This window comes from Myxocyprinus asiaticus, chromosome 32, assembly GCF_019703515.2.
Source record: "Myxocyprinus asiaticus isolate MX2 ecotype Aquarium Trade chromosome 32, UBuf_Myxa_2, whole genome shotgun sequence".
Taxonomy (NCBI): domain Eukaryota; kingdom Metazoa; phylum Chordata; class Actinopteri; order Cypriniformes; family Catostomidae; genus Myxocyprinus; species Myxocyprinus asiaticus.
This window is the reverse complement of record NC_059375.1, coordinates 22,855,330-22,869,566: the sequence shown is the minus strand read 5'-3', so window position 1 is coordinate 22,869,566 and position 14,237 is coordinate 22,855,330. Positions and strand designations below refer to the sequence as shown.

Below are 14,237 nucleotides of genomic sequence, written 5' to 3'. Positions count from 1 at the left end.
GATCAAACCAACAAAAGATTGCAGGTTTTATTACATATATATTTACACACACACTTTTTTTTTTTTTTTTTTACATTGTTTGCTAATCTGCAATTCATCTATAAGATAGTTAATAAATATGTCTTGGATGTCCATAAGACATTTTTCAGATGACTTTGAGATGTTTATGATTAAGAATGTTTGTAAATCTGGGGCGGGATTCACAAAAATCTAATAAAGCTTCTTTATTATAAATCATTTGTGTTTTTCTCATTTGTAAATAGCTTTGGATTAAGTGTCTGCTCAGTGTCACTATAAATCTCCTTTTACCTATGTTCCTGTAAATTATGTTTGTACCTCTTTGGTCTTGCTAAGTCCCATCCATAGCTTGAGCCGTTTAATGAGAAGCTGTACCATCTCGTAGTCCTGTGGCTCCATGGATGGTCTGTAAATGTCTGCCTGCACTATTCGGTAGGTTTGAATCAACACAGCAGCACACAGGCGCCAAAGTACCCAAAGCCCAATGCCCACAGCAGCCAAGCAGTATAGAGTTCCCACCACTGGATGATGCTCACAAAGTCGATGCAGCCCCATATGCCCTCTCAACAAACACAGCAGAGATTGACTCGCCTGCCCTAAGGTCCTAAAGCCCTTTACTGAACTGGAGAAGAGCTGAAAGATAGATAGATGTGAGTTAATGTACTGTATAAGGGTTAAAAAAAATTATTTATGGCATTTGGGTAGTTCACGTATTACGGAAGCCCTGCAATAAAAAAAATAAAAATAAAAATGTACTTGGTGATTATTATAATTTTTTTGGTGTCTTAGTGCCTTCTTGAGCCGATGACCTAAATTTCTTTTTTTTTCCCCTCGAGCAAAAAAATAAATAAAATAAAATAAAATCTGATTTTTCAGTAGGTATTTTATCTCTCAGATTTTTTTTTTCCTCGAGGCAACAATTTTTCTTGCTAGCTAACAATTAGCATGTTGTACCAACCTCAGCCACCATGTGCCACTATCGGTAAGTATGAAGTCTTATGCTTAAGTTTGCAGAATGTCTGTGGTACTTTCTGTTTATTTATAGATTTATAATTATAGTATAATAAAATAACAAGAATGTTTTGCAAATCTTAATTTTTTTTTTTTTTTTTTTTTTTTATAATGTTAGACAGTCTTCTAATACATGAAATCCGACAATTAAATGAACCTCAGGTTACAATGGCATTTGTTGTCAAATCAAGAGTTCACTTAACACTGAGAACACACCAAGAGGTGTCGCAATGGTCAAATATGTCCATCTAGCGCATGTTTAGATAGGCCAATGATTTAAAGCACAATATCAATAGCAGCATCGATATTCCCCGTGGTGAAGGTCATCAAACAATCAGAAACTCCCATTGTCACACTTGACAACGAATGCCATATGAAACATATGTAACCTGAGGTGTATTCATTTTATTGTGGAATTTCATGCATTACAAAACTGTCTAACATATGCTTTTTCTTTCTTGATTTAGACTTGCAAAACATTCTTGTTATTGTATTATACTATAACTATAAATCAACAGATAAAGTACCACAGATTTTGTCACCTTGTAAGCATACGATATCATGCTCACTGATTGTGGCACCTGGTAGCGGAGGTTGGTACCACATGCTAATTGTTAGCTAGCAAGATTTTTTTTTCTTCATGTGTTGCCTCAGTGTGATTTTTTTCCCCAAATCACTTGAGTGCAAGCCACGCCCTTAATGAAAACTACCTGCAGACTTGCATTAATATTGGTCGGCATTGGATCCATTCATGATCTTTATGGTGTCTGAACTAATCACAGGTGACTGTGTGATCGAGGTAACCAATGAAAACGTTTCTGAGGGTTTAGTCATGACTGCGAGTCGTGGTTTGCACTTAAGTGGTTTGGGGGAAAAAAAAAAAAAAATCAAGCATTTCTTTGAGAAGAAAAAATATTCAGAGAGAAAAAAAAATTCAGAGAGATACAACAAAATTAGAGAGATATTTGAAAAGAAAAAAAAATCCAGAGAAAAATAATTTGAAGGACATAGGCTCGGGAAGGCATTAAAATTTCACTAAGTGATTTTTTTTTTTTTTTTTTTTTACACCTTGCAGTTCAGGGCTTCTGTAATGTATAATGTCCATGGACTTTCAACATTTTTAATCAACTTAAGGCCAAATAATTTAAGTATAAATATTGTAATCTCTCAATTAATATAAGGTCATAGAGGCTGAATGCATAATTATAAAAGAACTGCAAAATGCTGTTTGAAATGGTTTAAGATGGAGTAAAGCATGCCACACTGCAGGACGTCAACTTTTAAAAATAATTTTATGTCAGCTGCCCATATGCATTTAAAATACAATAAAAAAGTAGAAAAACTTTGTACCATAAAGCCTGTGTGAGAGAACAGAAGCCACAGGACAAGCAGCAGGAATGCCACGCCACAGATCTGAGGGAATACTTGTCGAATAACCCGTCCCAACACCAGCCATCTCCTAACAAACCGTAAGATCCCCACCATCTGTAAACACACCGGCTCTAAAAACCTGTACTAGAGTATGACTGACAACAATGACCTGATTGACAGAATAGAATAGATTGAATAATAGAACAACTGTTGGGGTCTAACACTTAACTTGAATTTAACAATACATTTAATTTATCACAGAGCTTGCAAGGCAGCACCGTATTGATGTTCCTCAAACATTCTGGTTAGGGCTTTAAAACAAAACATGTGAAATAATTTAACAAACCTCATGCTCCATGTAACCTTTATTTTGTAGATAAATTCTTTGGTGTGCTAATATCTATTTTTGCATTTCATCAACCTTATACTCTTAAGAAATTGAAGATTAAAGTGAAAATGCCCAACTGACATTCTTGGTCTTCTATGTGCATTCAGAATTGAGATTGGTCTTTTCTTTCATACATCTATTTATCCATTATAATGCATACAGTATTACCATCAATCTTTCCCTTTATCATTATTTCTGTGTACCAATTTTACAATTACCAATTATCACATCACTTAAAACTTTAACACTATTATTTTGCTGCCTTGCAAGTACTGGTAATTGCTTCAGTAAAAGCAAATCTAATTTCAGAATAAAATGCTTTTGCTCAACTTTGTTTTAGGTCCAATACCTTTAGAACCAAGAGTGTTAATAGAACTGCTGAGAGCTGACTGGATGTTCTGGCCAGTGTGGCAACACTGTGAAAATCAGCAAAAGCAGTGGGCTGGGAGCGATGTCTGGAGAGGCAGGCTTTAGCTGAGGAGAGGAAATACAAACGAAGAACAGCAGCTGCTAGGGTCAGAGTGGCTGACAATGGCTGAAACCAGCACCAAGCTTGCTTTAGATATAGACTTGTCTTCCTGATCAAGGCCCATACTTCAGCACTCAGAAAGCACAGGGCAAACAGCAAAAGCAGGACCTAGTGAGAAAATAAAGCTTTTAACACATTTTGCTTTCTGAGATGATGCCATACATACAGTGGGGTCCAAAAGTCTGAAGCGACTAATACTTCTATTTGGCATTTTTCTAATTTAATACATTGTTTTTCATTACCAATTACATTATCATAATAACAATGAGTTCAAATTAATATACATTTTTTTAATGACAGCATGCACTTGAGCTGGCATGGACACTAGAGGCTGACCAATAGATGGTGGTGGAAAAGGCAGATAACCGATTTATCAGCCGATAGTTTTTAAAATAGATTTTTAAAATGTTCTTATTCATTCTTTACTATGGCAGGCAAAGACCAATAGTCCAAAATAAATCAAATAACAGTTTTGTTCAACCAAATCCCAATAATAACCAGAAAAAATGAAGATTTAGTGCATAAAGCTGGACTTTTAAGTATGAACAAGCCCGAAACACACCGGGGACTCTTATTTTAAAATGACGAAATGATGCAAAAACTATCAGCAACTATCGACATTTTTCCGATAGTTCTAAAAAGCAATCAATCGGCACCAATTAACAGGTAAAACCGATATATCGGTCTACCTCTAATGGACACAGCTGTGGAAAACCTGATGATCCATTTTACCCCGACATGATTTAAGAATGTTCCAAAGTGCATCTTAAATGGATGTATTTTAAATACATTTCATTTGTGACCTAGAAATAGTGCAGAATCTTTAATACTTCAATTCATTACACATCACATTCATTTATATTAAATTTTTCAAAATCCTCAAATTTTCAGTTTATTTCATTCAAATAAGATTACGAATCCCATATTTGCAATGTGGTCTCAGACTTTTAAACCCTACTATATTAACAAAAATAACATTACTCCTAACTTTTCAATTTTCAGATTCTGTTAAAACGTTGAGATTCATTTGTATTGTAGTTTGGTCTTGTGGGAGTGCCAGTACCGTCAATGTGATGTGTAAGTCTGGACCAGAGAATGGAGAGATGTGAAAAGGCTGGATGGAGATAAAAGCAAGAATTCTGCCTGTCTGTGTCTGATCCAAGAGAAGAGAGACTGGCGCCAAGACACTCGTCTCTTTATGATACAGAGTGAACTCAATCAACACTGCCTGTGTCCTGTCACAAAAAAAACAAAAAATGCATTTATTAAAAAATCTGGATTATTCAGCTGATGTGATGCTGGGACAACAAATTCATAGCACAAGACTGGACATGAAGAGAACACAGGAATTTAAATTGTGACATTTGGTCTATTTAAGCAATAAGTCATGAGAAGCCATGCTATATTGTGAATATAGTCACGGCTGAAGGGCGCTGTGTGCCTGCAACCCCTTCAGCCATGACTATATTCCCAATATGGCACAGCCTTGAGTGCCTTATTGCTTTTATAAAATGGTCACCACATAATAATGTTCATTAAAATGTTGTATTTTGTCATTAAAATCATTAAATGCCAACCTTTTGCCAGAAAATATAGTCCTTGGCAGTTAATAGTAAACAGAACGTTGCTAGGCAACAAAAATAATGGATCCTTTTCACACTTCCACGTTCGAGGTTGTCATAGTTGAGTGAACTATGGCAGCGATTGGGAAGGAAAGTAATAACCAGTGCCACTACAGTGTTCCTGTTTGCACAAATTCTAAAAGAAAATGTCTGGATTTGAGTTCCCATTAATTTCCAAAAAATGCTGAACTTTGTATGAGCTTGTTGGGTTCAGGCAATTAAATGCAAAGATGATAACTTCATCATAAAACGAGGACGCACTTTCGTCTGTGGACAGTATTTTCAAGATGAGGACTTACAGCAGTCGCTCACAGGTGGAATTGTGAAACGCTTTGAAATCTGAGCTGTACCATCATGGTTTCAATAGAATGATTACACATCACAACTGACATGAGTGTGTGTGTTTGACAGGGTTAAAAGTCGGATGGAGCATGACATGGGTCTCTCCACTCCTTCACATCCTGCGTTGCCCCCCATCAGCTATTAGTTTCACCAAGTACAACTCACAGATTTGTTAACTGTGCCCTCTTTTTTGCATTTTTGCAATTTATGGCGAAAGATTTGTAGATCGTTCCTTTAATACATAAATATGTGCCTGCTGATTTAACACATAACCTCTCAATAATAATTTATGTTTATCAACTTACCTTCGTATTCATGCAGATAACCCTTGAAAAACAACTTGTAACCTTTGTTGAGTTTAGATTTAATCGTTGATGGACGATGCGGTCAACGTCTCCAAAAATGAATGCAGGCAAAACTTTTTTGCGTTTAGCCAACTATGACGACTTCCGCTTTGCGAACGCGGACATGTGAAAAGGGTCCATTGTCAACTATGGGTGCTACAGAGTGATACAAATAAAAATTCCGTGAAGAGGTCAGAGCTGTGATTTATCATGAATAAAGAACAGCTGTTGACCAATCAGCATCCAGAACTGGAACTATCCATTTTATAAAATGGCATTACGCTTACCCTGTTGTCATCCAGTTTGCGGTCTGTAGGTCTGACAGAATCTGACGTGTGGATTCACTGTTGTTCCCAAGCACTACTTCCTCTCTTTGACCAAATGTACATGATGTGCCCTTACTCCACGGCCTTGACAGATGAGAATGTGATCAGTTGCGGTAAGAAATTAAAGGAATATTCTGGGTTCAAAACAAGTTAAGCTCAATCGACAGCATGTTTGGCACAATGTTGATTGCCACAAAAAATAATTTTGATTCTCCTTTTCTTTAAAAAAAAAAAAAAGCAAAAATCAAAGTTGACGTGAGGAACTTACAATGTAAGTGAATAGGGCCAATTTTTTTTAGGTTTTAAAGGCAGAATTGTTAAGCTTATAATTTTATAAAAGCACATATTAATTCTTCTATTAAAATTAATGTATTATTTGAGCTGTAAAGCTGGTTAAATCGTCATTTGTTCAGTCATTTTAGGGTTAGTTGACATTACAACGTCATGGCAATGAAGTTGTAAAACTGGCTATAACTTTACACAGAAAAGGTTAGTAAGTGATTTGAACACACTAAAATCACGTTAACATGCATACTGTATATGTCTTGTGACTATACTTTTAAAACAGTGAGTATTTTAACGTTTACAGATTGGCCCCCATTCACTTCCATTGTAAGTGACCCACTAGAACCCAGATTTTTACTTTTTTTTAAAAAAAAGAGGAAGTCAAAATTAATTTTTGTGATAATCAAAATTATGCCACAACTGCTGTCGATTGAGCTTAACTTGTATTTAACCCGGAATATTCCTTTAAAGTCAATTTCATTGTATTCTCCTATGGGAGGGAAAGATCCAGCAGTTCACTTTCAAAACAGACTAAACAATTTTGTTTCACTGAACTTCCAATGGATCAATTTAGAGGTATATAAAGAGAGGTATAGTATATGTCCACATAAGAGATCAATAATGTACGCATCATCTCCCTATTTACACATTGGCTTTCTCTTATCTCTTACTGAGTTAAAAGAGCTGGAGTGTTCTTGCTGGGAGCAGAGGATCTCTGGTGTCCAGGGCTGGCATGTGATAAAATGTGAGCAGTCAGCATCAAAGGATATCGACCAGATTGGAATTGATCTCTGAAGTTTTCACTGCAGACTTTGAAAATAGCCACAAAAAAAAAGTTTTTTAAACATTCTAACAGACAATTCTAATCAACACGGTAAAGATGTACCTAAATGTGCTGCTTAAACTATCACGAAATAAGTGAATGAGTCCTCACAGTCTTGAGAATACACTTTCTGTAGTCGTGGTGGGCCAATTAAAGACAGTGAAGGGTTTTCATACAGGTGTGATATTAATCTCTGGTCTATCCACTGCTCTGCATTCATCCATCTAAAAGAAACAATAACTTATGACAAGTTAAACTTCATAATGATAATTTGTCTATTTTACTTATAAGCATTATTCAATTACAAAAGACATGATTTTTGAATATACTGTATACAGTGGGGTCCAAAAGTCTGAGACCACTAGTGAATGTGTGTCTATTTCAGGTCAAATTAAAAGGCATCATTCTATAACCTTTTGTTAAATAATGAAATGGTAGTAAATTATATTTATAGAAATATACATAATAAATTATAGTACTACCATACAGTGAACAGAAAGTCAACGTACAGAGGAAGGATGGATTTACCCTGGTAATGCTGTGAGACTGGGCTGCCCATGCGAAGCAGAAATCAGTGTGTGTTTTATAGCAGAGCGAAGCAGTCTGCAGTTAGCCTCCTGGACAGTTTCCTGGTAGTTCACCATCAGAACCATCCACAGGAAGAGCATGTAGACTAAACAGCTCTGATAATCAAGATGAAACATAAGAACAGGCCACTAAAATAAATATTAATAGGCCTTAGGGTCAGAATGGCAGATAAATCCTGCTGTTATAGCTCTCTGAGGATTAAATGATTGTTGAGTGCTAAATGGATTGTGCTTTGGCTCTGAGCTCACCCTCATTAATGCTCTAAGTGTTCGCAGTTTCCGGGCTTCCTCTCTAGCCTGCAGCAGGCCGTATCCACAGGGAGGATGCACTTTATCTTCCTCATCCTCTCCTGTCCTTCTCACTTCAGTCTCCTGAGACAAATGTTCCTCCACCTCTGGGTCCACTGGTCTCACCACAGCAGCCAAATATAGTGCCTGTACACATATCTGCAGAAAAAAATTAGAACACCTTTTATGAAGAAATAGGTGAGATCTGTAATGTTTTGATTAAAACTAGGGCTGACAATCAATTCAAAATTGTAACTACATGATCTGCTGAATAATTAATCAGATTCATATCGCACATATTAACATCTGCAGAGAAAAGCCCCAAAATGAAGAAGACTTTACATTATTGTGGCAGACAAGTAAATCACTGAATAGACATTAAAAAAAGAAGTCAATATGTTGTTTGTTTCAATTATATTTTATTTGGTTATGCCAAGTTTGTTTTGGCAAGGTTTTTAAATGTGTCATTTCAAATATTTCCATCTCTCTATTTGATTTTTCCACAGAACAGGATTAAATTGGACTGATTGCTCACTGCAAATGGTTCCAACAGCAAGGCAGAAGTGAGGAAGGCAGACAGGGTTGACACCAGCCACATTAGAACCACAGAGCTGGAAAACCTGCTCCCATACAGTACCACCAGAGCCAGACATGTTCCCAGCAGAACAGCCACCAGCAGGTAAACCACACGCAGAACCCAGAAAGGAAGTCTCAAGCCAGTCACACCACGAACCACACCTGAAGAACAGCCCATACTTAGAGGCTAGACTGAGATATGATATCTCAGTCTATGAGATACATAATGTGTCATAGACTAGCATTATATGGAAATGTATATCCTAATGTTAATCTCTTATAATCAAGATTTCTTGTGATTTGTGACTAACATGACTTGTGATCTTTTTAATAAAAAAAAAAAAAAAAGAAAAATTACTATAGATCAGGGTTTCCCAAATGGGGGTTTGTGAAGGAAAAGCAGAAACCTTGTGAGGTTGTAATTAATATACCAATATCAATTTAAACTGAATAAAAATGTATAATATCTAAAAATATAATGTAAAATGTGTCAAAATTACTAAGGTTCAAATTTAAATAAAATAGTATAAACTGAAACTATAACAAATTACATGATCATAAAATGATTAAATTTGTTATTTCATTAAAAAAAAATTTAAAGGGATAGTTCACCAAAAAGTGAAAATTCTCTCATTATTTACTCACTCATGCCATCCTAGATGTGAATGACTTTCTTCTGCTGAACACAAATGAAAATTTTTAAAAGAATATCTCAGCTCTGTAGGTCAATGTAATGCAAGTGAATGGTGACCAGAACTCCAAAAAGAAGATAAAGTTAGCATAAACATGTGTAGCACTTCTCAGTGGAAGGAGGCGAGAAGCAGATTTCCTGGTTCAGGTAGGCATTTTTATTTTCCTCTCTGCAGCACATACACACTCTCAAGGCTTTTACGTTGTTCGATAACACAGTCCAAAAAAAATCCACAAACTAGTTCACAAAATAAACTCTCAACTTTGTAATAACTCTTGGCTTCATAGTCCATGCCCAGGCTCTCTCTCTCTCTCTTTTAACTGCTGTGTGGCTCTATTTATGCTGCTCTCGCTGTGCTCACTGAAATTAGAGACAGGTGTTAGACATAATTTAGACAAACTCAGGTGTAAGTGCCCTTACCGCTTTCTCTCTCTCCGGAGAGATGCTTGACCACGCCCCCGCTGCCACAACATAATTCATCATACTCCAGTGGTTTAATTAATGTCTTCTGAAGTGATCCAGTTGGTTTTTGGGTGAGAACAGACCAAAATAGAACTCCTTTTTCAGTTTACATCTTGTCATTGCAGTCTCTAGGCATGATCATGATTATACTTCCTAGTGCTTGACCCATGCAGAGCACTTGATGGCACTATAGGAAGTGTTTTTATTATGATCAAAATTATGATCGCCAAGGAGACTGCTGTCAAGATGTACAGTGAAAAAAATAGTTATATTTTGGTCTGTTCTCACCCAAACCCAACTGGATCACTTCAGAAGACATTGATCAAACCAGTTTATTTCCTTTTTGGAGCTTTTGGAGTTCTGGTCACCATTCACTTGCATTGTAAAGAGCTGAGAAATTATTCTAAAAATCTTTGTTTGTGTTCAGCAGAAGAAAGAAATTCATACACATTTGGGATGGCATGAGGTTGAGTAAATGATGAGAGAAGTAACATTTTTGGGTGAACTAACCCTTTAATCATTTGCAAATAACAACAATGAAGCATTGACTTTATTGAAATATTGAGGACAGGAAATTATGGGGAGAGAGAGGGGGGAAATTGTATAAGGAAATGTAACAAGCCAGATTTGAACTTGTTCCGCACACATGTGGCCATGGTTCTTACCATGGTTCACTCTGACCTTGAATATCTCAATTGAAAATGATCAATTATTGCCCTGTGCATTGTGCTCACCAATGCGTGTGTTGGAGTTGGTGCTTATAGAGTCAGGTGGGAGACTAGGGAGAAATGTGCTGGCCTCACTGAGCACTGAGAGGGTGGAGGGGGATTTGTGGAGGCCAGGTTCATATGCTAGTGAATCCACACTCAGATCAGACCACTCACTACATGAACTGAAAGAGAAAAACACAAAGAGATACAGTTGTGCTCAAAAGTTTGCATACCCTGTCAGAAATTGTGAAATTTTGGCATTGATTTTGAAAATATGACTGATCATGCAAAAAAACTGTCTTTTATTTAAGGATAGTGATCTTATGAAGCCATTTATTATCACATAGTTGTTTGGCTCCTTTATAAATCATAACGATAACAGAAATCACCCAAATGGCCCTGATCAAAAGTTTACATACCCTTGAATGTTTGGCCTTGTTACAGACACACAAGGTGACACACACAGGTTTAAATGGCAATTAAAGGTTCATTTCCCACACCTGTGGCTTTTTAAATTGCAATTAGTGTCTGTGTATAAATAGTCAATGAGTTTGCTGGCTCTCACGTGGATACACTGAGCAGGCAAGATACTGAACCATGGGGAGCAGAAAAGAACTGTCAAAAGACCTGCATAACAAGGTAATGGAACTTTATAAAGATGGAAAAGGATATAAAAAGTTATCCAAAGCCTTGAAAATGCCAGTCATTACTGTTTAATCACTTATTAAGAAGTGGAAAATTCAGGGATCTCTTGAGACCAAGCCAAGGTCAGGTAGACCAAGAAAGATTTCAAGCATAACTGCCAGAAGAATTGTTTGGGTTACAAAGAAAAACCCACAGTAACCTCAGGAGAAATACAGGCTGCTCTGGAAAAAGACGGTGTGGTTGTTTCAAGGAGCACAATATGACGATGCTTGAACAAAAATGAGCTGCATGGTCGAGTTGCCAGAAAGAAGCCTTTACTGTGCCAATGCCACAAAAAAGCCCAGTTACAATATGCCCGACAACACCTTGACATGCCTCACAGCTTCAGGTACAATGTAATTTGGAGTGACGAGACCAAAATAGAGCTTTATGGTCGCAACCATAAGCGCTATGTTTGGAGAGGGGTCAACAAGGCCTATAGTGAAAAGAATACCATCCCCACTGTGAAGCATGGTGGTGGCTCACTGATGTTTTGGGGGTGTGTGAGCTCTAAAGGCATGGGGAATCTTGTGAAAATTGATGGCAAGATGAATGCAGCATGTTATCAGAAAATACTGGCAGACAATTTGCATTCTTCTGCACGAAAGCTGAGCACTGGATACTCTTGGACATTCCAGCAGGACAATGACCCTATGCACAAGGCCAAGTTGACCCTCCAGTGGTTACAGCAGAAAAAGGTGAAGGTTCTGGAGTGGCCATCACAGTCTCCTGACCTTAATATCATCGAGCCACTCTGGGGAGATCTCAAACGTGCAGTTCATGCAAGACGACCAAAGACTTTGCATGACCTGGTGGCATTTTGCCAAGACGAATGGGCAGCTATACCACCTGCAAGAATTTGGGGCCTCATAGACAACTATTACAAAAGACTGCACGCTGTCATTGATGCTAAAGGGGGCAATACACAGTATTAAGAAATAAGGGTTTACAGACTTTTGAACAAGGATCATTTCATTTTTTTCTTTGTTGCCATGTTTTGTTTTATGATTGTGCCATTCTGTTATAACTTACAGCTGACTATGAATCCCATTAGAAATAAAAGAAATGTGTTTTGCCTGCTCACTCATGTTTTCTTTAAAAATGGTACACATATTACCAATTCTCCAAGGGTATGCAAACTTTTGAGCACAACTGTATGTGACCATGTATCCAGGTAAACTGGCAATTGTTCAGAGTGAAGTGTCCAGTGCAGCACTCACATGTCAGATAGGGTGCTCTCATTGGGTGTAAAATGGCCACTGTCAGATGCAGCTGGTCCTGAGGACAGAGTGTTTGTGGGTTCCAGGTCTGCAGATATAGTCCTAAGATCTTCTTCTTAAAGCAGAACAAATGGTTGCATATTTTGAGGAAACTGGATGGATTTTGTGATTTGTATTATGGGACTTTTAGCTTTTTATTGTGTGGCAATTAGTGTTGGGTGTAAATCAGTTAAAAGGTTATTAGTTATTGTAATCTAATTCTTGTAATCAGATTACAGTTACTGACTTTCAATTAATTTAATTACTTATAAGTTCATTATAGGGTTATGCTATTTCTAATATATTATTTATGTAGAATACGTGAATTATATAACGAGTCATTGCGAATGAGAAATGTGAGGTGCTGAGTGTATGACTTGTGTGTAGCAATGAACAAGAATGAAATATTTTTTTTTCTCTCTCCCCTTTTTCCCCTTTTTGGAATGCCCAATTCCCAATTACTCTAAGTCCTCATGGTGGCGTAGTGACTCAATCCAGGTGGCAGAGGATGAATCTCAGTTGCCTCCGCGTCTGAGACAGTTAACCCGCGCATTTTATCATATGGCTTGTTGAGTGCGTTACCGCAGAGACATAGTACATGTAGAGGCTTCACGCCATCCACCGCAGCATCCACGCACAAATCACCACACGCCCCACCAAGAGCAAACCACATTATAGCAACCACGAGGAGGTTACCCCATGTGACTCTACCCTCCCTAGCAACCGGGCCAATTTGGTTACTTAGGAGACCTGGCTGGAACACTTAACCTTTCTTATTAGACTTTAACCAAACACTGAGTGAGGTTGTTTCTACAAACCTGGAGAATCGGTTGGTTTCAAGGTGTCATGGTCAGACGTTGAAGACAAATGTAGTTGTAGAAGGGCTTTTTTTCTCTTAAGGAGGTGAGTGGTTCCTGTCAGCTCAGGCACACCAAAGATACTGTCATATGATGGCCAGTGATCCACTCTGCAAAATGTTTAAAATAACAAAGTTTACATAATGACACAATCTAAATACTGTAATAGAATGTATACTAGAAATTTTGGTACCGTTCTGTAGAGTTCCAAAATTCCAAATCTAGTTTCTTGCTCTGCAAAGAGTTCTTGGAGGAAAAAACAAAAACAAAACAATAAACAAACAAGATGGGCCAATTTTTAAGAGCACTAGCGCTAACAAAGTCTGTGGGCATGACCGTGAAGTTTTGGTATTTTCATGCAAGCATGCACTAAGAGTCTAGGCGCAAGTAGGTTTGGTGAAATTGTGTGTGCAAAGTAGTAATGGGCTAGGTCAAGTGCAATTTAATAATGAGGTTCTATTCCGGTTATTGCACTGTCTGCATCATATTATATAGACCATTCCCTGTCAAGAATCAGCATATAAACAAAGACAACACATTCATAAGAAGTTGGTAGTGTAAAATGGACTGTATGCAATGAATTAGAAAATATAAATATTAACTTACATTCTTTTGTGCCTTAAAGGTGCTGTAAGCAATTTTTTTCATGGAAAGGTATGCAAAAATCCTTTTAGGGAAAAGACACTCCTCAGAGAGTTTTCCTACTCTCTGAGAGATCAGTGGTGAATTCTCAGGGCCAGCAAAGCCTTCTCTGCTGGCCTAACATGCCAAATAAATAAATATTTTCATTCTCAATCACCTTTTTGCCTATGTATTTTTAATTGCTTTCCACTCTTAATTAATCTACAAACAAATAGAGAAAAACGAAAAGTTTATCCAGTCAGAATGTATTCCTTGTTGCTTACAAGCGAAGTGTGACAGCTGTTTCACAAATCACATGCCCGAAGCCGAGCTCGTTAGCCAAAGCAGCGCGTGAGTCTGAGCTCCACCCCATCAGGCCTTCATAATTTCCACAGAATCCCTCAACAGTGCAAATGAATGAGCAACTAAAGTCAGATTGTCAG

The 14,237-nt window shown here is 37.4% G+C and overlaps 1 protein-coding gene across 1 annotated transcript in view; it reads right to left on the bottom strand.

Moving 5' to 3' along the window:
* The window catches only part of pkd1b (polycystic kidney disease 1b), a 79,011-nt gene that overhangs the window by 13,608 nt on the left and 51,166 nt on the right, over positions 1–14,237 (bottom strand). The window contains exons 28-41 of the mRNA XM_051666602.1: positions 13,367–13,419; positions 13,135–13,283; positions 12,278–12,392; positions 10,398–10,555; positions 8,470–8,672; positions 7,896–8,093; positions 7,588–7,742; positions 7,171–7,283; positions 6,908–7,046; positions 5,913–6,035; positions 4,381–4,552; positions 3,138–3,425; positions 2,380–2,514; positions 337–651 (exon numbers count right to left, since the gene is read on the bottom strand). Coding sequence (XP_051522562.1) covers positions 337–651; positions 2,380–2,514; positions 3,138–3,425; positions 4,381–4,552; positions 5,913–6,035; positions 6,908–7,046; positions 7,171–7,283; positions 7,588–7,742; positions 7,896–8,093; positions 8,470–8,672; positions 10,398–10,555; positions 12,278–12,392; positions 13,135–13,283; positions 13,367–13,419 — 2,316 coding nt within the window. The remainder of the gene's footprint in view (positions 1–336; positions 652–2,379; positions 2,515–3,137; positions 3,426–4,380; positions 4,553–5,912; positions 6,036–6,907; positions 7,047–7,170; positions 7,284–7,587; positions 7,743–7,895; positions 8,094–8,469; positions 8,673–10,397; positions 10,556–12,277; positions 12,393–13,134; positions 13,284–13,366; positions 13,420–14,237) is intronic.